We start from the raw sequence: 26,829 nt of genomic DNA, 5'->3' as shown, positions 1-26,829 counted from the left end.
AGAGGCACCTTGATCAGCTTAAGGAATGGGATTAAGTGAAGCTCATGATGTTCAACAAGGCCAAGTGCAAGGTTCTGCACCTGGGTTGAGGTGCAGGTATCAAGAGACTGGGGGATGAATGGATTGAGAGCAGCCCTGAGAAGGACTTGAGAATACTCATGGACAGTTATAAAAAAAAATAAAGATCAGACACGAGCCACAAATGTGCACCTGCAGCCCAAAAAGCCAGCTGGGTCCTGGGCTGCATAAAACAAAGCATGGCCAACAGCTCGAGGGAGATTATTCCCCCCCCCTCTACTCCGCTCTCATGAGACTGCCTGGAGTCCTGCATCCAGCTCTGGAGGCCCCAGCACAAAACAGACCTGTAAAAGGAGGGTCAGAGGGCTGGAGCACCTCTCCTATGAGGACAGGCTGAAAGAGTTGAGGTTGTTCAGCCTGAAGAACAGAAGGCCCTGGGTAGACCTTATTGCAGCCTTTCAATCCTTAAAGAGGCCTTATAAGAAAGATGGGGACAGGCTTTTTAGCAAAGCCTGTAGTGATAGGACAAGGGGGAATGTTTACACTAAGAGGGTAGATCCAGACTAGATATAAGAAATTTTTTTTACAATAAGGGTGGTGAAACACTGGAACAGGTTGCCCAGAGAGGTGGTAGATGCCCCATCATGGGAAGTATTCAAAGTCAGGGTGGGCAGAGCTTTGAGAAACCTGATCTAGTGAAAGATGTCCCTGTCCATGGCACAGGGGTTGGACTAGGTGATCTCTAAAGGTCCTTTCCAACCCAAACCATTCTACAATTATTAGCAAGCAGTGCTACTAAATGTGACGTAGTGCTACATGTCACTTTCACGACTTAAGAACTACCAAAAACAGCTCTACAAAAATGCCATGCAAGCCAAATTTGAGCGCAGCAAAAGAACACTTTTCCAGAAAAGTGTAATAATCCAAATATTACTTGGGCAAAAATAGTCTTCATTAACTGAAACCCTGAGTATCTCAGAAATCCAAGTTTCTACACGCAGCAGTAACACAACAGTCTCATTCTAAAATGACTGGAATACAACAAAACCTAATTCTCTCAATAGCATCAAAAGCATACACACCGAAATTTAAATACTGAAACACTTTCTCAACAATATGCTTAACATGAAAATTTCTGAATTCTAAATTAGATGTAAATAAAATGTGAAACTTTGACATAACTATCAGGAGCAAAGTATAACAAAAATGTTAAGTGAGTTTCATGCAATCATTAGGGGGGTTCCATCTTGTTTTAAACAAACTAGCCAACTCTGAACTTGTTTGAGAATTGCTACTCCAGCTGGTTGTGCTTAAGTCTCTGGGGCCCAACAGGATTCATCCCAGAGTACTGAAAGAGCTGCCCAGTGTCACTGAAGGACCTCTGTATTATTTTTCAAAGGTCTCGGGAGTCTGGAGAGGTCCCAATCAACTGGAAGCTGGCAAATGTTGTCCCAGTTTTCAAGATGAGTAAGAAGGAAGACTCTAGTAATTACAGGCCTGCCAGTCTCACTTCAGTGCCTGGTAAAATTATGAAGAAGATTGCTCTGGGAGTTATTGAAAAAACACTTGAGAGACAACACAGCCATTGGTCACAGCCAGCATGGGTTCACAAGGGAAAAGTCCTGCTTAACCAACTTAATTTCCTGTTATGACAAGACCATCCATTTACTTGACCAAGGGAAGCCAGTGGATGTGGTGGTTTGGGATTTTATTGATACTGTCTCTCACAGTATTCTTCCGAACAAAGTGTCCAGCACACAGCTAGGCAAGTCCACTATACACTGGATGAGCAATTGGCTAAGGGGTCAGGCTCAAAGAGTTTTAGTAACTGGGTTACATCAGGCTGGTTGCCAGTCACCTGGGGCTCAAATTTAGTGTCAGCACACTGATGTTTCTATAAATGATCTGGATGCAGGAATCAAATGTACATTAAGTATGCTGATGATACTAAAGCAGGAGGAGCTGTAGACTCCCTTGAGGGTAGGGAGGCCTTACAGAAAGATCTGAATAGACTGGAGAGCTGAGCAATCACCAGCTGTATGAAGTTTAACTTGAACAAGTGCTACATTCTCCACCTGGGTCAGAGTAATCCTAGTTCTACATACAAACTGGGGGACAGAGGCTGGAAATCAGCCCCACAAGAAGAGATTTGGGGGTCTGGGTTGACAGCAAGTTGAATATGAGTCAACAGTGTGCTCTGGCAGCCTAAAGAGCTGACTGCGTCCTGGGGCGCATCAAGCACAGCATAGCTAGCCCATAAAGGGAGGCAATTGTCCAGCTTTACACTGCACTGATGCAGCCCCACCTCAAGAACAGTGTCCAGTTTTGGGTGCGTCAATATGATGACATTAAACTATTTGAATGTGTCCAGAGCAAGGTGACCAAGTGACCTCAGCCACTCCTTGGAAGTCTTGCCCTAAAGGATTTTCACCACCTTGGTTTGTTCAGCTTGGAGAACCGAAGGCTGAGGGGTGACCTCATGGCAGTCTACAAGTTCCTCAAGGGGGGCAATGGAGGGCGAGGTGCTGATCTCCTCTCCTTGGTGACCAGCAATAGGACATGAGGAAATAGAATGAAGTGGCATCAGGGGAATTCCAGACTGGACATTAGGAAAAGGTTCTTCATTGAGAGGGTGATGAGTCACTGGAAAAGGCTTCTCTTGGAAGTGGCCACAGCACCAAGCCTTCCAAGAGTTCAAGGAGCATCTGGGCAATGCTCTTAGTCAAATGGTTTAGTCTCACAAGGAACAGGGAGTTGAAGATCCTTATGGGTCTCTTCCAACCTGAGATATTCTATGAAATGAAGTCTTAAGAATCTAAACAAAATAGGATATCTAAATCCTAGTAGTTTCATAAACTCTTCTGGCAAAAATACCTGTTAGACACTATTCCTTCTCATCTCTGATCCCAAAGAAGTTTTTTTCTGAAGTGCTATGGAAAAGATTAAGTTTAATATCAAGAAACATCATATTGTTTCCCTCTTCAAAACCAAAGTCTTGCTTTATGAATCAAAAATTTGAGAGATAATTTACCTGAAAAGTAAACTATAACATAAAAGGAAAGGAAATCAGTGAACTAAATACAAGGCAGGAGCTCTAGAACTTACAATTCAGATCATCTTCCTCACAGAAGTAAAGTTAATCCAGCAGAGACATTTAAATTGTAATACAGTCATTCCTTTGCAGAATAAATTAGCTGACTTTCCAGAGGTGCACGTCGATCATTTAGAAAGAACTGTATCTTTGTCAAACAGTAACTAAAGTTATTCTTAAAATTCATACAAGACTCCAAATTTGATAAACATTCTGAAAAACAGACTTGTAAAAATGCTAGTATCCCATTTCCTCTATTAAAGAAGTCTTTCATTGAAGAAAAAAAAAAAGTTATCTACTTGATTACATCAGTTTTATTAGGTTTAAATGCGCCAGTTTGCCAAGAATAACTTCAGTGCAGCTTTTAACTGAAAAAAAAAAACCAAACAAAAAACACATTCATGAAAGTAAATAACCACTTTACTCTGTCTGCATATCTTTTCAAAGATTAAATTATGCAGTCCAAACTATTTTAAGGACTACTTCTACAGTCAAATAGAGTTCTGAATGTCTCTGTGGACAGAGGTTCCACAGTCTCTCTGGGCACCTGTTCATCAGACTCATGATTCAAAACAAACAAACAAAACCACCCCCAAAATAATAATAATAAAAAAACCACAAGCACTACACACACAAACTCCCCTCAAATCATATCAGAATTTCTGCCTTCTCAGTTTGCTTCCATTACACACTTGAAGAAAGCAGTATAACCTTCCCTTAGCTTCTCTTCTAAGGTTGAGGAAATCCTGTTTCCCCTCCGTAAGTGATGTGTTCTAGGCCCCTATTCATCTTGGTGATCCTCACCTGGACTTGCAGCAGCATCTAATTTCTTTCATGTATTGGCAAACCCCAAACATAGTACTTCAGACATGGCCTCACAGTTGCTGGATGGAGGGGAAGAACCATTATTTTCCAGTTGCTGGCTGCAGTCTTACTAACACAGCCCAGTTCATTGCTGGCCTTTGTCACCATCAACACATATTCAACTTCTCATCCACCCAAGTCCAAGGTCCTATCCTGGAAACCTGTCTTCTAGCCAGCCTGTACCACTGCACAGGGCCAAACCTGCTCTGGCAGAAGATTTCATATTTGTCTCCAGTGAGTCCCACAAGGCTCCTCCTGTCAGACCCTTTCTCCAGGTCCCACTGAATGATGACCCTGCCTGCCAGCATATTGAGCAACTTGGTATCATACAAATATACTCGTTGAGATCATACTCCAGCCCATCATGCAGACAATTAAAAGACACAACACAGTACCGGCCCCAAAACTGATACTGGAAGAATGCCACTTGCAATCTGCTACCAGCTGGACTCTGCTTCAGTGATCACCGCCCTCTGGGCTTGGCAACTCAGTCAATATCCCACCCACACCGCAGGTCACTTATCTGGTCCATCTCTTACCAACTTGGAAGAAGGCTACCAGAGCAGACCATGTCAAAGGCCCTGCAGTCCTACAGACTTTAATTTTGCAGAAAGTTGTGTCTAGCATCATATCAGATTTTTAGTTCTTAGGCAAGGAAAAACCAACAAAAGACAAGACTATAATTATGGCAAATATCTATTTCTAAACCAGAAAGACTTCGGTATTTCCCCCGATAACAATCGTTACAAGAACAATAAAACAAGTAAGATCAAGACTGAGATGGCTATTAAAGAAAAAATATACACCCTCTGGCTCAACCATAATGAGTATGCCCATACGCACATCTATGTGTATAAAGGGGGAAACAGGATCCCAACAGCATTTTGCTGCTTTTTTCACAGGAGCATCGAAGGAAAAGTTTCCCAAGATGACAATGAAACCCACTGTCCTCAAAAATCTTACTTGCCACAACGCTTATACAAAACCTCAGCATTAGCCCACTGGTATTTAAAACCCAATATATATAAAATGCAGATCAACACTGTCTCTTTAGAAATATAAAATAACTGTTTGCTGCACTTAGCCATAGTCCTTCAGCAAAGAAAACTCACACAATTATCTCCAGAGTTTTCCCTCACACTCACCAATAAACTTTAGGCCTCCTGGCCAGTATCAATCAAACCTGACAGAACAGTCTCTAGGAGAAGCAGCATGATATATGCTATTAACAGGATTCTGAAAATCTTCCCATGAAATACAAAAATATACTATTGGTTTAGGGCACCTTTTTCAGAACATGCTTATATTGCCTACCTCTGCACTTGAAACAATACTAATAATTAGCATTCTTGGCACGATTCTGTCTAAAAGTTTTATTGCAAGGTACTATTCCATTCAAAATAAGATCTTACGATCTTTCTTACAGTTCTCCTCTATAAATTTGTTTCACATCTGTTTTTAAAAATTATTAACAAGCACTCTCATTCACATCATTATAAAATAGTTCTGAAAATTGAGTTTTGCTCACTAGAGTGAGAAAAATACAGGAAATGAAATTAACAAATTTAACTGTTCCAAATCACTCATCTGCAGTCTTTCACTGATGCCATGTTGGATTACAAACATGGCTTTGTGGATTGTTTCCCCACACATACTTTTTTTTTTCTTCAAACAACTTACTCCCTTTTATTGCTTTTTAACTACAGAAGATATCTCCACAGAACTCCAAGCTAAACGCCAAAACCAACATTAAGTCATGTCACTTTAAGCGTCTCTCTCTTCTCCATCAGGGCCCAAGTTCCCATGACTACATGGCACACACTCTGTTAGGATTTATCTGAATGGCATACTGAACAGAGTACACCAAAGAGCACTTTCACAGTTTCCTAACTGATGAGCAAACATGAAGCAGCCTGCTGGGAGTTCAAAACAAGAAGCACTACTTTCCTAAAAAACCATGAGCTACCAAAAAGCAGTAAGTACTTTCAAAAATGTCTTAAATGAATACAAATTCTCAAAAAGCAAAGCTAACCAATCTACCATGACTGAAACTTTGAGGTACCAGTGAGTATTTTTTTTGGTTTTCCTCTCATCAGTCATGTTTCTGTAAAAGGAGATTGCCTGCTTACTACAACCATGTTTTGACTACTATCAAATGAAGGGTAAAAACAATTACATCCTAAATTAATAAGTACTGTAGCAAGTAAATGTAAAAGCATCCTCAACTGCGTTTTTGTGAAACATGCTATTGTAAATACAGGGTATTGCTGTCAAGTCTCCTTCTTCATCACATTTTCAGTATCATGATAAAGAGTCACCCATGAGCTGACACTGGTATCAATTTTAGAATGCTCATGTACCCATTTTTACGTCTTTGGTGCAATTTGCCATTCAGTGTAAGAACAGCAATAATTATCCTGAGTTTCATTTACTAGGCAAAGAACTTTTCTTATCTGGTTTTTTTTAGGACTGTTCGCTACCGAAAAGCATATTTCATTGAAAACTGAAGACTCCCTGTGGTATATTACATAAGAATCAACTCCTAAGTACAAAGCTCTCTGATGCAAGACTGCTTCTGACTACCATAAGTCACGGGTCACAAGGTTAGGAAAAGCTGGTTTTAAAGTCCAGTGCTGCTGGAGTCGCCTGGATTCCCTCCACAAAAAATAAAAAAAAATATTTTAATTTAAAAAATAAAGACAGATAAGGAATAGAATGTTACAATTTACCTGCTGTAATTATATAGAGGTGACACTTCAAGGGAAATGAAGTGATAGAATCAATAGAAAAATTTCTTCCTCTTCAGACACATACACGGAATAGATCTTATCAGTTTTCACAGTCCAAGCTAAGGAACAAAGTCTGTACATATGCCAACTGAAACAAAAAGTTCATTTTAAATGGAAGTGCTCCTGCTCTCTTCAATGGTTTCACCTGTCTCTCTTGACAAAATACTTTGCCACTGCAGAACAGTCTTGTGGTAGAAAAGCATATGAAATCACTATAGATGAACTGATTGCATAGCAGTTTCAGTGCTACACAAGTTTCTACAAAATCATATGGAGGAAAAACCCCAGACCCTTACCCTTGTCCCAGAATTCCTTCCCCCAGCAGAAAATGAAAAATTCCTAGAAACTGAAGCATGAAGGGAAAGTTACATACAGGAAACTGAAAATGATTCATGCACAACTTATTGTAAAAGAAAACAAAAAGGAAGACAAAACAGAAAGAACAAACAAACATACTTTCCCCTTTCCCATCTCTAACCTTATATAAGTGTCCATGACAGGGTGAGAAACATTGAGAAATCTTCCCCTTTCAAGTGATCTTAGTTTATACCAGACTTACACTGACAACAACAAAACGTATGCGAGGCTGAGCAGGAACCAGTCAGTCATTCTTTCACTGACACAGCATGCACGCATCTGTTACAGGACCTGTCTAGACCAACAGACCTCTAAGCTTGAGCAAATCAACACAGTGAGACACAAAATGAGCAACACTCATTGAAGGAATGGTGCTTTGGGTTGTTAGTTGGTTTTGGTGGTTTTTTTTTAAAAGAGCCCAAACGTATCTGTAGCCATATTTCATTATACTCATCAGTTTAAATATTTATTTTTTAAAAATTATGCATATGACAAGAGCTAATTGTCAAAAAGCACATTTTGAGTTTTTAACTTCTCCTTGAAGACCAAAAGAAATAAATAAAATTTAATAAAGACGCCCAAGTAGTACCAAATTTTAACAGCAAAACAGGCATCAGAAACAACTGCAGCTATTCTTTATTGTATCATCAGCTTCTAACTGTCCCTTCTTATCTACCAGCCTGCCTAAAGGGAATTTAAACATTTAAGCTTAACCTCTGTACCTCAAGATAGTCCTGCAAAACATCTGCTGCTGCAGGAGAAAGACTCAGAACTGCCTGGTCATGATAACCAAGTTATCCCTTGAGTGCAAAGATGCCCTTTCAGCTGGAGCTGGGACACAGTGGAATGGCAATCAAGACAGTCTTGCGGTGATCCCACATGTCCACTACTTATTCTCAGAACAGATGTCATCATTCCTTAAAAATTCCAGCTAGCTCACACAGTAATATCAACTAAAGGATTAAAATCAACTCTTCAAAATCTAGTTGAGTAACACAAATCACAGAGTTATTGTGGATATAAAAAGCATGTCTGCCCAGAACAAAGCTGAGGCTATATTTTAAGATGCTGTAATCTGTGTACAATCGTAGGATTTAAACTTTTTTCTCAAAAAAGTAATTAACCACCCACCTACACATGCAATAATCCACCTCTTCACATGAATATTATTAAAAAACTTCTCCCAGTTACATGCAGAAATACGAAGTTAAAAATGTCTTCTTTGCATGAACGTAACATTACACTGAGGAAATCAACACATAAAGGACTACAGATTGCAACTTCTCTCAAACTAGACCTAGCCTACAACACAATGGTTTTGTTCCTTCCCATCAGTTAACAAAAAAAAAATAAATCATTACTTTAGCAATAGAGTGAACCTTAAAATTTGTGTCTACTGATGGCCGTAAGATAACACTCATGCTTTAGAAAAATTATTATTAAAATAATCTTGCAGTTCTTTGATAACTATTGTGCAAGATTCCCAAGCCTGACTACGAAGATGATAGGGTCTTTTTTTTTTTTTCCATCTGATTTTTCGTCTTATAAGGGAAAGAAACGCAAATTTACAACATTTTCACTAGTTTAAATAACACAGCATGAAACCTTTCTAGTCAATAAACTGCTACATTGCAGCATGTATTTACTATTTTCTCCTCTGATAATATTCCAACAGGTTTAAATAAAGTTGGGGGTGGTAGTGCTTTTTTAATTATTATTATTAAATAAGTCAAACACACAGAGAAGTCCTTCGGAGAATCTTTCCTAGGATTCCGATTTTTGCGGGGTATGCCTTTGCATTTGGTTGGGCTTTCCACTAAAGACTTAGAAAATGCCAAGTCATCAGAATCGGTAAAAATACCTGCTCTGATTTTTCACCTAAAACTCATCCCAAAATTGCATCTAAGTGGTTCCAAAGTCTCCTCTGAAAATAATTTTAGTTATAGGAGAAGAGTCACAACCAGGAGAGAATATGTATCAATCCAACCGCTTTAACTAACTGCACTTCTACTGGAGGACAACCAAGTGAAAAAAACAGCAACTGAGTTCGTCATCTACTATATTATTTCAGAGAACTTGTTAATTGTGATTAAGGAACAGTAAATTCACAATTCTGCAATACCTTCATGCAACTAGACAGACACAGCCACATGCAGAACAGCCTATTTCTTTCTTTTTTTTTTTTTTTCTTTCATTCTTTATGAAAAGGTAGTTCTGATCTAACCACTGATCTAGCTATGGCAGGAATTACACCAGACTGAGAGGCTATGAAAATCTAACTTTCATTAAATCTGTTTAATTTACCTACCATTTCTGTTCAGAAAATAGTTCCAGTTCTCAATCTTGTTTAGAATAAAGAAAATAGTAAGTTTATCCACAAACTGGCTTATAGCCACTGAGGTAGGTACAGGTTGTGTTGAATTAAGTTAGCTTTAAAATGACCTAAGATACTTCAGGCTGCAGCACCATAACAGTGCTGAGCCTGACAATGCCTGCAAAAGCCCATTGAGGGCTCCAACCCACATGCAACATTAAGTTAAAAATCAAACAGCTGCAAGGATGGGATCAACCCCTTTGCCTTAATATAGTGGGCTCAAAACTGATGTTCAGGAGCTGCTTGAAGAGCTCTTCAGTCATCCACGATGCATGGGCAATAGCAGCAGTAATAAGAGCTACATAACAGCCACTTCAACCATTCAATTTCAATCTCCTGCTTCATATGAATCACAGCCTTAGGTAAGCAGATGCACAGAAACCAACCTTTCTTTAAAGCAGCAGCAGCAGAACCGCGTATGCAAACTACAACTACAATAAAAACGCCAAGACTAACAGAGTACTTGTCCTGCCACACTCTGACCATCTGTATTTCTCCATGAAAATTAATAAAAAAAAATAATTGGTAGAGTTGCAGATCTTTTGCAGTATGTAACAGTAAAGCATATTTATATCTTTTTCTTCCCCATCAAATAAAGCTTTTTTTACTATTTGCAGATAATAAAGAAATACAAAACAACTCCACAATCATTTTAAACTGCGAACAGTTTAAATAGGGCACATAAAATAGTTATACAAACAGAAGACATTCAAGAAAAAGTAACGCAAGCACCAGAAGCACCCACTATTCTCTATTCTTCTGATTTACTGCTTTCAAATCAAACATAAAAGCTTTGAAAATATACACAATCCACACAAATAGTACAGAACACTGTGTATTTATCATCTATATTTTGATTTTCTTTGCACAGGCATTACCACACTCAGACTGTACTGATTTATCTCCCAAATCATGAAAGCATTATACTGTATTTTTACCCTAGAAGTCACCAGTGATGACAGAATACATATTTTTACTTAATTCTATGAACGCTGTCAACTGCACTAGTAAGTATATCAATGGCTGTACCTATTCCACATTGTTAAGACCAGGGGGCAGCAATACTGTCAAACACAAACCAAAACAGGTTGATTTCTGACAAATCTATAAGCAGCCATGCTTGCTTACATGAGGAAAAAAAAAAGGTACAGTTACATAAAAGTTACAGAAGTTAATCTAGGTTACATACTAAAAATAAAACATATAATTTTAAATGCAATCTTACATTCTCTCTATTAACAAGTTGATTATTGTAAACAACAGTGCTGTTAAAATTTTGAATGTAGACTCTTTTTCTACTAAGCCAACATTAAATAATTTTAACCCTATGGAATTATATTTTCCATACCCAAAACTATCAGGAGAATGCCATGATTAATACTCTGCCCTTGCATACCAAATGCTTTGCTCATGCCAACACATTCAGCAAAACTAAAAAGAATCTATTAAACCCATCTCCTACATACCAGCCAGCTCCTGAAGGACTGACAAATACTTGATGAACTAAGTGTATAAACAAAACCAACAGCTAACTGCAATCGATGAAACAACAGCAAAAAACTGTCTTCTTTCAACATCATTATGCTAGGGCAAAAGAAGACCTGTATGCTGTCTTGTTTTAGGGTCGGTTGGAAGCTGTTTCCTCGTAACTGCTGACCCAGTCCATAGGAAGTCACACTGAAACCTCAAAGGGGATGCAGTGGACTGATACCCCACAGAAACCAGCTCTGGAAGTTTACATGTTTTCACACTCCAGTTTCTCAACAGCAAAGCAGGATGAACATTTAAATGACACAATAAGCATTACAACAAACCCAACACTGAGGCTTCAAGGTTGAGGTGCCGAGTCTGTATAACTGCCTCTGCTGCACTATTTTGCTCCTCTCCTTCCACCATCTATTCCGTTTTATTATTTTCCTCACTCCACATTCATCCCTTCATCCTTACCTCATTTGTTAAGCGAAGTCTCCTTTGGCAGGTTTCTGCAGCCAGAGTTCTGTGCTGACTTGATCTAACGAGTGGCTGGGGAAAACCTCTGCTAATGCTCCCAAACAAAACCCAACCTTCATCTTCCCTCTAAAAATCCCAACATTAACGCTTTTTTCTACTGCAACAACTGCCAACACCAAAACCACCAAGAAGTGCAACACTAATATTAAAGTTCAGACAACTGCTTTACGCCCTAATCTTTAAGACGCCAGGGCAGGAAAGCTTTCTGTAACTAGCTCAACACAAGAGCAAAGTCCCACAATTAAAAGACCAGATTACATGCATACCAACGCCTCTAGCTGCCGTGGATTGGAGCGGGTGGCCCTGATGCTCTTTCTCAAAGACAAAAAAAAAAAAAAAAAAAAAAAAAAAAAAAGGAACAAAAAAAAAATCCGCGGGGATTGGGGGGGGAGGTGGAGGGTGATTTACCTCTTCCAGCAGTGTGACCGTATTCCTGCAGTTCTGCAGCCGGGTGGTGAAGCTGGAGGTGGTCGGGGAGTTGTAATCCTCTGTGGTCTCGGCGATGAACTCCGACACGGTGATCTGGTCCGGCATGATCCTGCCCCGCCGGTGAAGCCCAGAAGGAGCCCAGCACACGGATCCGGAGGAGAGAAAGCCAAGTTTCGCCGGGGGTGGGGGTGGGGGTAAGATGAACGGATAAAAAGGTGGGGAGGGGTGGGGGTGAGGAAAAAAGCAGAGGGAAGATGTTAACAGCCAGCAGAGACCCCCAGCATCAAAGCAGCGGAGCCGCAGACAGGCTGAGGCTTCGCCCTCTACATCCAGCCTCTGCCCCGGCCGCCCCCTCCTCCTCCCGGGCAGGAGGTGAAGGGGGGAGAGGCCCCGCCGCGGCCCCCTCGCCCCGCGCTCGGCCCCGCCGGTGGGGAGCGCTCCCTCGGCTGCCTGCGGCCCCCCGACGGCTGCGGGGACGGGGCCGCCACTGAGGAGCCCGGCCCTGCCGCAGGCGCTGAGGGGAGGGCGGCGGGAGGAGAGGGGAGCGGCGCCCGCCAGCCCCCACCCCGCCGGGCTCAGCCCCTTTCCCCACCCCGCCGCCGATCCCCCTCACGCCCCTCGCCTCCAGCGCCGCTCCCACCCGCCGCCAAGTTGGACACTAACTTGTGCGGGCTCCGGCTGCGCCCCCCGGCCGGGGGGAAGGAGGGGAAGGGCCGGGGGAGGCGGCGGCTGACCGGGGCTGGCAGGGGCTCCCGCCGCCGCTGACAGTCACCCGGTGACTGACACGCGCTGCCCGGCGCCCGCCCGCAGCCGTTACGTGGGGCCAACGAGGAAGTGCTCTGCGCAGGCGCGGCCGCCCGCTCCTCCTTCCCCCTCCCCCGGCCTCGCGCACCGCCCCCCCAACCCCCCGCTCCTGCCCCGCGGGGGGCGCGTACTGGGGGGGCGAGGGGGCGGCGCGAGAGGGGGGGCTGCGGCTGTGCCTCTCCTTGTCTTTTTTTTTTTTTTTAATTTTATTATAAAAAAAAAAGGGGTGAGGGGCTCCAGCTCTGTCCCCAGCCCGGAGACCGGGGCTTCTCGCGCCGGCGGCCGTGTGGCAGCGGCGGCCCGGCCCGCGCCTCAGCCCCTTCCCCGGCCGCAGCCCCTTCCCCAGCGCCAGCCGCTGGCGGGTACACCCCAGGGCCAAGCCTGCGGCGCCGGGTTGTTTTCCTTCTCCGAGCCCCTCAGCCAGCCGCGGCCCCTTTGCTTCGAGCCCGTGTGCCACAAGCCCTCGGTGGCGTAAAGCCTGACGGCTTCTTCCAGCCACCGCTGGTAAAGTCATCACTCGAAGCAATCTGACTAGGTAGATTTTTACCCTCTTTCTACTTAGGTAATGTTTAGAGAAGTCCTGCTATGTCTCACTGACACCCTTGAAGCTGCTATTACTGATGCTGCTCCTGAGCCCTCCCAAACAGCTGTGTTACTGCCCAGACGGCCGGACACCCTCGTACCACAGAGCAGCAGCAGCACAGGCTGCCACCTTCCTCGCATCCCTGGCATGCTCCACGTGGTTTAACAGTCCAGCATCCCCTCACAACTAGTATTTTTGACTAAGTTAACATATCCTTGATCTGTTATTGGATCATGTAACCCTGGGAATTGACAGACAGCACTAATAAGTTTTTTTTGGGGGTTGTTGTTGTTTTTTTTAGTTTAGATTTTGGTGCCCATATGTGCTGTTCTAAAGACAGCTAGGTCTCAGGAGACTCAAGTAATTATGGTCATCTGCTGTTTCAGTCTGATTTATTTAGTCATCCTATGTGTTTTCCTTCTCTTTGCATTTGGGATTCTTTCCATAGAAACCAGGAAATTCAGGAATGGTAAATATTCTCAAATCTGAACAATTGAAAATGAGCAATATTATATGGCTATATCCATTCAAAGGTTTTAATGTTCTGTATATAAGGACCTACTGTATTAGAATCCACTTTGGCTTTTACATGGTTTTCACAGAATCACAGAAGGGTTTGGGTTGGAAAGGACCTTTAAAGATCATTGAGTCTAACCCCAAGCATATAACTCTAATAAAATGCCTGCGCAGCTCAAATAAATTTGAAAATACCAACTAAAGGCTGCAATGCCTGAGTAAGCATAAAAAGGAGATACCTGATTTGTGTATACCCATAAAAAATGATTTGCATGCAGTTCTGCCAGCAAAAATATGACCAATACTCCTGAGAAATGGTCCTGCCTGAACATGTTTCTTTGATTTCATTGCATTAGCAGAAGCCCTCCATATGGCCATGTGATTGCTGCTGCTACTGCTTCACGTGATCCCGCTTTCCGGCACAAAGGCTCTGGGCTCATACAGATGATTGTTAAACGTCATGAGACTCTGAAAGGTAGAGTAGGCAAGAGGAGGAGGAAGCCAAGAAAAGAACTGCGTGGGAGTTGCACTGAAAAATGGATTTGGGCGAAAAAAATTGAAACACTGAAGAAGCGACTGGAGGGGTGGGAAGGAAATCAATTGAGGATCGTGCTCATAAAAGCAGTGGAGGAGGTGGCGAGATCAAGAAGATAAAAATGGCTGGTAGCATCCAAAGCAGTGTGGAAAGGAGAGTGAAGAACTGTGTAGGGGTTTAGGCTAGGCAAGAGCCGTTGGCAGCATCAAAAAGAGCTGTTTCAGTGTGCCTAGCCTGCATGGAAACTGGATGGGTGAGCAGCTGGGATACTGCCTGAGGGCCAAATGGGGTCTCTGTGGTCATCCCCTGTAATTTCCTGCAGAACATCAATCATAGGCTGTCACACAGCCATTCCTAAGCCAGACCTATCATCTGCAGGTCAGCTATGGTGTTCACATTAGGAGGAGTCCCGATCGCTCTCCAGCAGATTTCAAGTGAGGATAAATCCATTGCACTGATGGGTAGACTGGTTTAATTAATTGACTTCTTTCACTGTTAAAGTTGAATTGTTCTTCAGGCTATTGAGCATGAACAGTAGTCTTTGGATTGTAAAATAACCTCATCTGGTATCCTAAACAAATCCTACCCCAAAGAGTGTAGACAGAAGCTGGACATGTTGCTAGAAACATAATTTCTTTAATATTATTTAGAGCAAATTTCAACTGCAGAATTTAAGAGCATGTTCAACAAAGAAAGGGAGGGGGCAGGCCAGGGAAACTGGAGCAGTGAAGAATGACAGAAATGAAGGCACAGCAGAGAGTAACAGTAGCTGCACTTCTATGTTTCCTCATCAGGAGAAAATTTTTTTTTTTTAAAATACTGAATATATAAAACATAGAATACTGGGAAATAAAAAGAACAGTGCAAAACCTAAAGATTAAATAGGAAGATCAATAGCTCCCAATCATAATTGCCTATTAGTCTGGTTTTTCGACAGTTCTGAAATTGTTTATTAAAGAGGATATGGTACTCAGTTTTGCTGCTTCGAAGCAGCATTTCCTCTTCCCCTATACAAATGCTAGTGGAGAAAATAGCCCTATGGGCATGACCTCTTTAGGCTTGGATTATCTTCACTTAAATCACTGGAAGCAAGATTAGTTAATTAATCTGATATTAATAAAAAAAATGATACCACTTGCCTGTAAAAGTGTGCTTACATTTAGTCAAATTATATAAGTGTTTCAGATAGCTTTTCGTGGATTTCAGATTTAACCATGCTTCCTGTTTTGAATTGTGATCAGTATCTGAGATTCACTTCTAAATTAGTAGGATGCACCTCCTTATAAATTGTCACTATCTGAAATCACTGTTTCACTTCACAAATGTCAGAGAATAATCAGCAGAGTGTGAAAGTTATATTTCACGGCGTCTGCTCTAACGCTGTCTTAGTCTGTGCAAGATCCTGGGGGAGGCTGTGCTGCAGCCTTTTTCTCATGTAAGGCTTGCCAATAGAAGTTATGCCTATCTCACTCCTCTTGATATTCTGATGTGAAATGCATCTCTATGTCCACCCTGGGACAAGCTAGCGTGGGTGAGGATCGTGCAATCAGCCCTGGAAAGCACACTCCTTACTGATGACACACTGTAGTCAAGGAAGTTGTGCTGCCTTGCCATCCCACCCAGTGATTCACTCTACAAATCCATTTGATTCCCTGTCCTTTTTTACTGTGATTGCCAACAGGAGAGTTAATTACAGCCAACTGATAATATTTCTGCAATATTGGTGATAGTCACCATGCTTAGGGAGAGGCTAAGGAACACAGCAACAACAGCACAAACTACTAATGCAGGTGTTTGGCAATAAGCTGAATAGCAAGTATGGTATTTTTCATTTTATAGTACTCTAGTCATATTTAGATTGAGATCATCAGTTCATTCACAAGAGCTGAGCAGTACTCATCAGGTGATGATGACTATTGTCATCATTGTGAACTTTCAAACATTACAGGTATGTGCCAGAGGTGAAAAGCTACATTGCACTTGCATAGCTCTTCATGTCCTCGGTGCAGTAACTGTTTAAACGAGGCAGCGGTGAGGTAGAGAACAGCAAGATTATCTTTCTATTGTAGATAAGGAGACAGACAGGAGGCTGTGGCCCTGCTGACCAAAAGCAGGGCTGTATTTTTGGCTGTCTAGAGTTAGTCATGCAAAGTCAGCTCTTCAGGGTATCAGCGCCTCAGCTGTGCCGAAGCCGCCGGTGGATCTCCGGCACGATACAATTAAACTACCTTGCAGAGAGCAGCCCCAGGATCAGCCCTGAGGCCACGCTTGCCTGCTGCGCAGATAGCGAGTGCACAAACACAAACTCAGGTGTGGTTGCCGCTTGATTTTTGGAAACAAGCTTGACCCAGGTCCCTGGCTGTGCACCAGATGTGCTGTCAAGCATGCTCAGACAAGCTGCCTTCAGGGCCGTTTGCAACCTGTCAGTGTGGCAGTGAAGTGAGTTGTTAGCTGAAGAAGGAAATCACTGTGCACATGGCTACTGTGCAGATGACTCCTCTTGATTAGCACAGACAGAGTAATGCCAGGATCTTACATGTCAAACTCGTTTGTTTTTTCCTCTTCAGTATGAACAAGATGATGCCACTTTGCAAATCTGGGTTTACACCTACACTCGTTTCTTTACTTTCAATGTCCCCATCTTGACTATTACTGCTGATAGGAGTGGTATGGGTCAGGCATTAGTGTTTAATTAAAACATCAAATCATTGAAATACACATGCTTTTGTTAGTAAACCATATAGTTGTTCTTTTTATGCCCCTTAGAATCTTGGAAACATGGAGAGTATCACCAGTTCAGCAGCAAATAGCAACAGAACTAGTGACATGCTAAAACTCATCAGAAAAATATCCTTAGGCTATGCTGCTCTACTATACTGCTATTCTGAATAATTTTGTGGTTTGGTGTTATATTCATCCATTTCAGCTAAACACAGCAGTCAGCATTGCTTCCCATCCTCCTTCCTATCCTAACTATGCCTAATGGGATCACACTACATCATAAGGCAACCATGTCATTTGATACCCAATATAGTTGGTTTCAGATTCCCTGAGAAAACATCTATATGCTAAATTGCTGTTGTTACATTATTATAATTTCATTTTCAGGCTACTTTTGACAAAATTAATGGGAAATACTTATTTAAATTTATGGCCATAAGTGCTAGAATATCCACAAATATTTCTGAACAACAATTATTCTCATTTGAGTTGAATGTTGGGCTTAGAGGAAAAAAGGAGCTTCAAATCAATAAGAATCTCAGCAGGGTGAGTTTGGCTTCCAGTTTTGGAGTATCTCCTGCTAAAACTCCGTAATAAAGTTTTTCTGTTAATGGAACTCTCATGATTTTGTTTTGAAAAACAAAACCACCCCATTTATGTAAGGGCACGTAACATCATCACTTTGTACTTCACTGGGAAATGTTTAGTCAGGAGGAGTTTCACCTCCAGGAGCAGTGCCCTCTCAGAGGATGATCCTGTTGGCTGACTGAGCCTTGTACAAAATGTAACAACTACATATTTTAACCTGCAGCATGTTTACACTTTTAAGATCACGTAAGTGCATGATGTACTCACAGGAAAAGGCAAAGTCTATTTTAAACGTTTAAGCCTACATCACACATAGTGACTGGTGCTAATTTGCTTTAAGGGAACTTACATGGTAAACTTCAAAGTGTTTCTGCTGGAGAAAGAAGGCTGTTGGATTTGACATTTGCAAACAAATCTTGGAAATGATTGTGTTATTAGCACAGAATTGTCAGGTAACTTTCTGGTCAAAGAAAAATGTTCTTATCTAAATGGTATCACTGTACATGCAGCAAACAAAAATCCAGATCCAGCAAACCAAAATCCACATCCAGCAAACATGCTGATTGCAATTCTGTATTTTTAAGCAAGGGTATCTACCAACACGGCTTATGGAGCACATTAGCTGCATCAACAACGTGTCTTACTGCTGTGACTGTTTCGAATACAAGTATCAGATGATTTCAGTTTTAATACTGGCATCTCTGACCATTTGTCTTCACTTGGTATTTTTAGTTAGATAAGAAAACATAAGCAACTGTCTTAGAAACTACAGTATTAGTTTAAAAGCCTTTTAGCACTAGCATAGTGGCTTAAACAAAAGGTTCTTTTTGCATTCTTTCAATATTAATATGACAGCAAAAAAAGAACCCATTGTGTTCTCATGATAAATGACATTTTGCTAACATTAAGGTCTTGAGGTTTTAACACTATATGTACCAAATGAAAAAGATTAAATCAAAACATCAGAAACATTCCACTGAATTATATATTTTGCATCTTATTTACTTGAATGTCCTGTGTGAGAAGTTTGACTGAAAAATAGGTAAAGCTCAAATAGCCATCTCAAAGGACAACTGAAAATAACAGCACTGAAAATGAAGTGCAGCATTGAGTTACACAAGATTAAGCTGACTAATCTGCTGATTCAGTTTTGCCTTTGTTTTTTGGTTTTGTCATGCAAGATCAAGAGTCATGCAGGCAAACACGTAATGGCATTCCAGGCTCGAAGTAACTACAACAAGCAACAGGCTGTTCCCCTGCAACCCCTGCATCCTCCAAAGAGAAAAATGGCAACATGCTCACTAGCAACAAGAGGCAGCAGGCTCAGGATGGGAAAGGCATGCTCTTTTTTTGTCACAGGTGTGCTGAAATTGGTATTTTTATTGCATGAAGGTTTTTTGTTAGAGATGCTCATTTAAAAAACCGTACTTTCTTTCATAGAAGGTGCAATACTGCACGTGTTGGGAGAGATCAGATTCAAATACAGCCCTTAAAACATCTACAGAACATAAAACCACAGCTGTATATTCATTTATAAGGACCATATTTTGGACAGTCCAAAGGTATCAAATGCTTGTGAATGCTGATGGATAAGAAAACTGTCAGTGGAGCCTCTGGTGAGTGTAACCCCACACATTGCTTGCAAAGGGAACAGTGGCACAAGGACTGCCGACCCCACAGGAGCCGCTCTCCCAGCAGTACACACCATTGCCGTGTCACTGAGGGTGAGGACCAGCATGGGGAAAACCTGTTTGTAGCTGTCCTTGCAAACCTTGGAGGATTGCTGTGAAGGTCACAGCGGACACATTAGCATCAGAGCAGGCCATGCCAGTGGGATTGCAAAGCACAAGACAAAACCAATACATCATGAAGGAGTACTCTGAAACAAGAGAAAAAAGAATCCTTCCAAAGCAGGAATCATAGTATCTGAATAAGTTGGTTTTGTTTTTTTTTTTAATATGAGAAATGGCAATGACTAAAATCAGAGAGTGATACTGCAGAAATGAACATGTTGCAGGGCAGCTGGTATAGCAGGCTCTCCAAAATAAAAAGAGAATGAAATAAAGCTTCAGCCCGCACTGCAAACATTTCAATATTTTCTCTTCCCCTCTGGAAATGATAAGGCTGTGTCATTATCCAGGCATGTCTCTGGTTCTACCTAAGCTACTGAATGTATGCTGATGGCAGCATGCATCTTGCCTGCAGTGACACTGGAGGTTCAGGCCAAAATGAATCTTGGAAGCAGCTTACGAATAAAATAAAGGCTTTGTGGACCTGGGATCACGTCCTTGAGCTACCACTCATGGCTGTGACATGGCATTTGAGCTCTGTGTGCATTGTTTCTCTGTCTGTGGAATGCAGGCAATTACCTTTATTTTTCTAGGTGAAAGCATGGTGGGATTTTCCAGCTGAGTAGTGCTATATCAGAACTAATTTATTTTTATTACACAGTTTATTGTAAGAGTTTCAAAAAATAGCTTAAGGATGAGAAGCGCTCTCAGGCTAAACAATTTCATCATCATTTTACTGGTTAGATAAAAAGGATTGGCAGGTAAATGAAAGGGTTTCTTTCTACTGGTTGTTCATTATATGACAACATGAAGCAGAGAGATCTGGTTTTGTGAGGGTTTTTTCCCCTCTGTGTTATGAATTTATTAGCATTAAAGCAGTACTTAGTGGAAGAAGAGGGACTGAGACCCCATCATGCTGAACAGATACATGGAAGTAATTTGTGGCTTCGTACAAGCTTTTCTATGACAGTTTGCAGACGTGCACATGTATGGGCTTACTGAATTGAACTCAGAAACTGGCTCATAGTGTTGACTGAACATACTTAATTTCTTAATTTCATCTTGTTAGAGAAATGCTGGAAATAAATCTGCAGATGTTGGATGTCATAAAAAAGGCCCTTGCAACCACTGAATTTACTGGCACATCTGCATTTCCCTTATACAAGCCTTTATTTTGAAGGATGCATCACTTGGCCACACTCTAGGCTTGAATTCAGCATAGGAAATTTTCAATTCAGGAGTGATGTCTTTGGGGTTTTGGTGGGGTTTTGTTTGTCTGCTTGTTTGTTTGTTTATTCAGATCAAGAAGTTTAACAATACGTAAGACTTGATATCTGCTTTAATGCTCAAAGTCTTGTCACCAAGCAAAAGTTACTCAAATTTAAAATTAGTGTCTGAATGTTTTGTTAAAGTAGACTTTTGAATGTTGTAGTTGTGGGATTCTGTTAAAGCCCAGGACATCAGACAACCATCTGGAAGTTTTTGGAAACTGGTCTTGCTGCATGGACCTAGTCTCTGTTCAGTCAGTGTTCACATGGTACTAAATGAAGTAAAGTTCAGAATTTTGTTCTAGAAGTCCATCACAACATCCCCTCTCTCTGATTTCTCATTTGCTTCTGCTTTTAACCACTGAAACTGATCTTGTTGCTTCCTAGGTTAATGGGCTCTTACTGTTGACTACAGCAGAGGGTGATCATACGCTCATCTGTCCTGCCTCCAATGATTTTTTTTTAATGCGTCGCGGGTCTCAGTAAATTTGAAAGGAGGGCAGGAAAAGTGTAAAAAATCTTCAGTTCCTAGCAGTTTTGTGGGAAAATAAATAAATAAAAAAACCAGAGGAAGAAGATGTTTATTAGCCCTATGGATAGAAAAGGCTCACCTTCATCTTGTTCTTTATCAAGGTAAGCAGTGTATGAGAAAGATCCTGTAAGTGTCCCAATCATGGGAAGAGTTTCACTGATAGTTTGCACCTCCATAGGAGCTGCAGTCAAGACACAAATCTGTAGGAAATTAAGTTTCATTAATTTCAGTGATCTTACCACTATTTATTCACTTGGTGGTGGTTATGTTTTATTTTATTTCTCCAAGAAAATTTAGGAGCAGTAGGACATAAAAACTTAAGTGCTGTTTTAAAATCAAATAGGAATATGCAGCTTAATAGCTTCATACTTTTCGAAAGATGATTGTTTGACTTCTGAACTCTTGCTTATTTAAGGCATCATGGACTTAAAAAAGAAAAATATGTGTAGCCATGTGAGAAAGCAAATGCACCAAAGGAAGGTTTATTCAGTTTTCAGAAGATCTGAAATCTACAAGTGATTCACCCTTCTTGGCTGGGCTGGAGTGCAATATGGTCAACCATTTCCCCCAGGGAAGAAGAAAAGATGAAAGTCCCACACTGCTGCGATGGCCACGCAGGGAGCAGTGACCTGTGCCAGGACAGCTCCAGCCAGTGTACCAGGTACAAAGAAAATTTCAGCCTTAACCATCAATGTTGTTCTGTAGGGGTTCAAGTCAGGCAATCCAAACGTAGCTTTTAGTGGTTCAGTGAAACACAGTAAAAACTTTAAAACAAGAGCATTCACCATCCAGAGACTGAATAAACAAAAGCATATTTAGACAACTGTGTGCTGTTCAGCACTTTACATCACAAGAAGAGAGTCCCTCCTCTTTCAAGCCCCCGCACAAATCTTGCCATAGATTTTTCAGGCTGATCTCAGAGATTTGTTGTTTTCAAAGTTAAAACAACATCAGTTACCAGATCTAGATGAGTTGAATGGAGTTACAAAAAGCGTCCTTTTTATACCCTGCCCCCCATCCAGCTTTAAAATCTATGAAAGAAAAGCAAAATACTTAATAAATGTTACTGTTTGTCCTGGTACTTGCTCAGGCAGCCAATACTTTTTTAAGGATTTTTGGAATTTTTGATCCTTGGAAGGATCAATAGGTTAGAACTTATCTGAAAAACACCCCCTGTAGTAGTGTCCAAAGTGGCCAAGGAAAAACCCACTGGCACATACTGCAATTGATAAAACAAATTTCTTTTAGGTTTTGCGTTGTTTTTTTTCCATAGATTCTGACCTGCTTTTACTCTTTAAACCAATTATTTATATTTATATCTTTCTTCTTTCTTACCGATTCCATAGTGAATCTCTTGAAGAAAAACTTGAAAGCCTGGAAGCTGAAGATCTCATGTCTCATCTGTCACAACCAGAAACCTACCTAGATGTGGAAAAAAGATGAAGTAAGTGAAACTGACCAAATCCATGCGTCTGACAAGAGCATTTACTCCAACAGTCAGTTTGAAACTATGTCTATTAATTGTTCAGTGATGGCAATTTATCATATCTTATTTGATTGCTGCATTTGATATTGGGATGAAATCATTGTGGTAAACAGATCCATTAGAAACAGCCTGAAAATACCATCCTGTTAAAAATTGCTACAGAAGAGCTTCATTTAGCTGACTGGGAAAACTCTTCATTTAACTCAATGTGGCAACTACTCACTCAGCAGCACTGATTGCAGAGCTGGTAACATCACCTGTCCAAGTTGTCTAACACTTCAGAAGACCTAGTTTTCAGATATAACTTCAGTCTAGCCATTCAGGCTGAAAATGTCCATATCAGGAGTATGCACCAGACTGATCTTTTTTGGAAGATGGAGATAGAATTTGAAGGATAAAGAGACTGGAAGCAAGAAGTGGCTGGGTGGGGTGGAATCCTCCATGGAGGAGAGGTGTGGGGAAATGGTCATACCAGGACATGGACAAGTGGTTTCAGAGTTTTTCATCAGACTTCACCATTACATTGCATACTATTTCCAGTTTAAGACTTATGTTGCTGTGGGGGAAGGAAGCTATCACCGCCTCTGGAGGAGGTGGGTAGGACTGGGACATGCCTTTTGCTTTGGGGCCTGCTGGGCTGATCTCTGTGGTGGGTCCAAAAGGACAAGGTGGGAAAAGACTGATCAGGGCTTGGGGTGAGATTAAAGGATATCTTGGGGAGAAAAAGGGTGCTGGGAAAGAGAAGACTACCCAGAAGCCATTGCCTTTTAAGATGAGGTGGTAAAACAAGGAAGCTGGGACAAGCTACACGACAGAGAGAGATATGTGGACCAGGGCTGGCAGAATGGGAGGTCTGACAAGGACCTGACAAGGACTCATAAGGATGAGATCGGGATCAAACAGAGGGGCCAAGGCAGAAGGGGAGAGGGAGGGTGGCCACCTCCAGATCACATCTTTGCTTAGCTAGTCTTCTCATTTCCATTTGAGCACGCCATCTGATTCCATGAAGAAAAGCATATCTCTTCCTCTGTGAGCTGGGGTTTTTTTAACCTTCTCTCTAAGAGAAGTCTTGTTGCTTCTGTTGACCTATTTCCCCAGAGACTCTGTAGTTTGTTTATGGGGTTTGTCCTGTTTGTTTTATGTTTCCAAGTATGTCATGTGGGTCTGGAGGGTTGCCAACCTTTAACATTAAAAATAACATAGAATAATCCCAGTCTCCAAGACACTCGGGATTTCATTAAAAATTGTGACATAAAAGTTTTTGGAAGGGATGTTACTGTATCTCTTTCCCCTTCTGTTTCTGAGCCCCTGGGATACTTTCCAGTGAGGTCAGGAGTTCTTTTGCCATTAGGAGAGCTACACATCTCTCAAACCAGCAGATTTCAGATTTGTACATACAGGCTGGAAAGCATCTAAGATTCTACCAAGTATGCCACCAGCTCGGCAGCACAGGAGAAGAAATGGTTACAGGCTCCGTCTGTAAGAAAGAGGTGTGTCCATTTAATACTAAGGCAAGGGTGTAAGAGGAGAGGTATCTACCTTAAAGCAAACATATTATGCTTGCTATCACCTTACATGCAGGAAAAAGGTGTTATAAGAAGATCCGGACACTGCACTGGTTTTTGTGGACTGGGAAAGGCCTCCACCAGCAGACAACCAAGTACCACTGTCTTACAACAAAACCACAGCCACTGGCAACCCTGGATCTGACTCAACCCATGACATGTCTGCTTGCTGTTCAGTTTTACAGCACATCTGTTCCTTTTAATGATATTATCCATCTCCTTAGGCAAAACAGTCACCTTCATGATTATAGGTTTATGCTATTCAAATCAAAGCAAAAAGAAAAAAAATATAATGGCTATTGCTTTCTAAATTGAATGCTGACCTAAGTTCACAAGTAACTATGATTTACATTAGATTATGTTTTGAATTGATGGCAATTTATTTTTCGTAAGTCCAGAAAGTCACAGAATCTTCTTATGTCTCCTGTAATAAGCTACTGAATGTTATTTAATTACTCATTTGCTATAGGCAGTGTTGCCAGCATTTGTGGTTAGATCTCAGTGGATCAGGTTGATTATACTCCCTTTCTAGGTCTCCGGCTCATTTCTGGGCCTCTCAGTACTACAGCAACCAGCAAATAAAATGAAATATGAAAGAAATCCAGAAAATTATTTATAAAGAAATCAAGCTGGTTGAAGTTATCAGGATTGATTGATGAGAAATAACACTACAAAGGAAACATATGTGGCTCTCCTAGAGAGAAGAAAGGTGGTCCGGTGATGCTTATGCTCATGTGGGTTCAACTTGGACAAGTTATTAGGGTATCATTCAGATGGCAAACTCCTCAAACCTTATGCCCATGTGAATGTTTTGTCTGGGTAGAGTCTTCTGAGGCTAAAGAGAGCCTCATGGAACTCTTGACCCAAGGACAAATTTTGTCTGTGTCAAGATGGCATCTTGGCTTTGTTTCTCACCCCCCCAAAAAAAACCCCAGAAAAACAGTGCTTCCCAACCATCTTTGGCAATGAGAAAGTAATGCTCTCAGATTTATGTAAAGCCGTTATATACAGCAGTATGTGAGTGGGGGTGGGGAGTGAATAGGAAATGTAAAACCCCGGAACAGATAGGGAACAAGGAAAACCTGCGGAAATATGATTGCTTTTTACCTAGGGACACCTACACTTCAAAAGAGAAAGACTAGTTGGGGCTTAGGTAAGAAAGAGGCCTAACTGAGAACCGAGTGACATTAATGGCAGCTGGGTGACACTTAAATACAATATAATAATACAATAGCAGATCCTATTAGTCCATGAGGAAATAATCTGTTCTTGTGCCTGATGATAAACACACACAATCATAGTGAAATAATTGGTACAATCTAAGTGCTTGACTAATCCTAGCTCTTAACTAGTAAGTATAATATGTTGAATCCCTGTATTTTTAAGCTTTTAGAACTGGTTAAATAGTGTAGAAAGCCAATGGATTCTCAGGAACAGAATACAAAAATCGCCAATATACTGGATAATAGTAAGAAGACAAACCTTATGCACGGATTTTGCAGAGGGAAGGAAAAGATCAGGAAATACTCTCGCAATCTTATTACTTGCATTTGATATTGCTTACACTCTGTGTGATTTCATGCATAAGTCATTTAATGACCTATTTTAGTTTGCTTTTTATTGTGGAGGATTTTTGCTTTCATAATAGAATACACAACCTGAATAACATTAATATAAATACATATTTTGCACATCTAACGAATATTTTAGGACAAATATTAACCAGCCAGTTTTCATGTATGCCTGAACTGGAGTTAACCTAACTACAAAAACTCAAACAAGCAAAAGTTAATATTGTTTCTACAGTCACTGATGTAACAATAATAGTAGTTGTACACCACCATGCTGAAAATCAACTCCCTTTATGTCCAAACAATAGCGTGAATCACAGAATTCTGACCTTGATATACAAATGTGATCATGTAGTAATTATAGCTCTTGTGCTTTCTGTATAAACAGACTACTTCATCTGGAAATGCTGTAGGGTACTGCTTCATTCTGCAATTTACAGCTAATGACTGAGCAGAAAGCCTTTATATCCCAATGTCCTAGTTTTAAAATAAAGCAGGTAGAAGAAATCTTATTTCCTGCAAATGAAAAAATTAAGCTGGTTATTTGAACTACAGGGTATCAAATCATTGCTCTATCTATATTCTGTTCAAAAGCATATCTTACAAATGTAAAGATTGTCTTCAAAATCATATTTTTTTCAAAGGCTATTGAAACTATTTTCATGGGCAAAATATAGAATTCAATTACTCAGTCCATGTGATAACTGGCATGTTCTGGAATAAGTGTGAGATTAAAGAAGATGTCTTTCATTTCGTGCCAAAATCTGCTTGTTCTGTTTGTATCTGCGTTGATATCATCCAAACAGGATGTGACGAAACATACATTCTTCAGCATCACCTTAATCCATGATTTGGGTAACGCTATTAGGATGTGGTCTAACAAACTTCAGTGAAGCAAATCCAAGGATATTTGCCTGTGGACAAGTCACCTCCGGCTT

The 26,829-nt window shown here is 41.0% G+C and overlaps 1 protein-coding gene across 5 annotated transcripts in view; it reads right to left on the bottom strand.

The window, feature by feature from the left end:
* Positions 1-26,829, bottom strand: part of ASAP1 (ArfGAP with SH3 domain, ankyrin repeat and PH domain 1) — a 161,300-nt gene that overhangs the window by 119,611 nt on the left and 14,860 nt on the right. For 4 of the 5 annotated variants that reach the window (XM_080379588.1, XM_080379585.1, XM_080379589.1 and 1 more), the window contains exons 2-3: positions 22,605-22,691; positions 11,912-12,041 (exon numbers count right to left, since the gene is read on the bottom strand). In XM_080379588.1, coding sequence (XP_080235714.1) covers positions 11,912-12,041; positions 22,605-22,663 — 189 coding nt within the window. In that variant the 5' untranslated portion in view covers positions 22,664-22,691. Of the gene's footprint in view, positions 1-11,911; positions 12,042-12,595; positions 22,562-22,604; positions 22,692-26,829 lie in introns of those variants that run through there. The other variant, XM_080379587.1, reaches the window with a different exon arrangement.

This window comes from Falco punctatus (assembly GCF_963210335.1).
Source record: "Falco punctatus genome assembly, chromosome: 3".
NCBI lineage: Eukaryota > Metazoa > Chordata > Aves > Falconiformes > Falconidae > Falco > Falco punctatus.
Note: the sequence above shows the minus strand (reverse complement) of the source record. Positions and strands in the feature narration are given on the sequence as shown.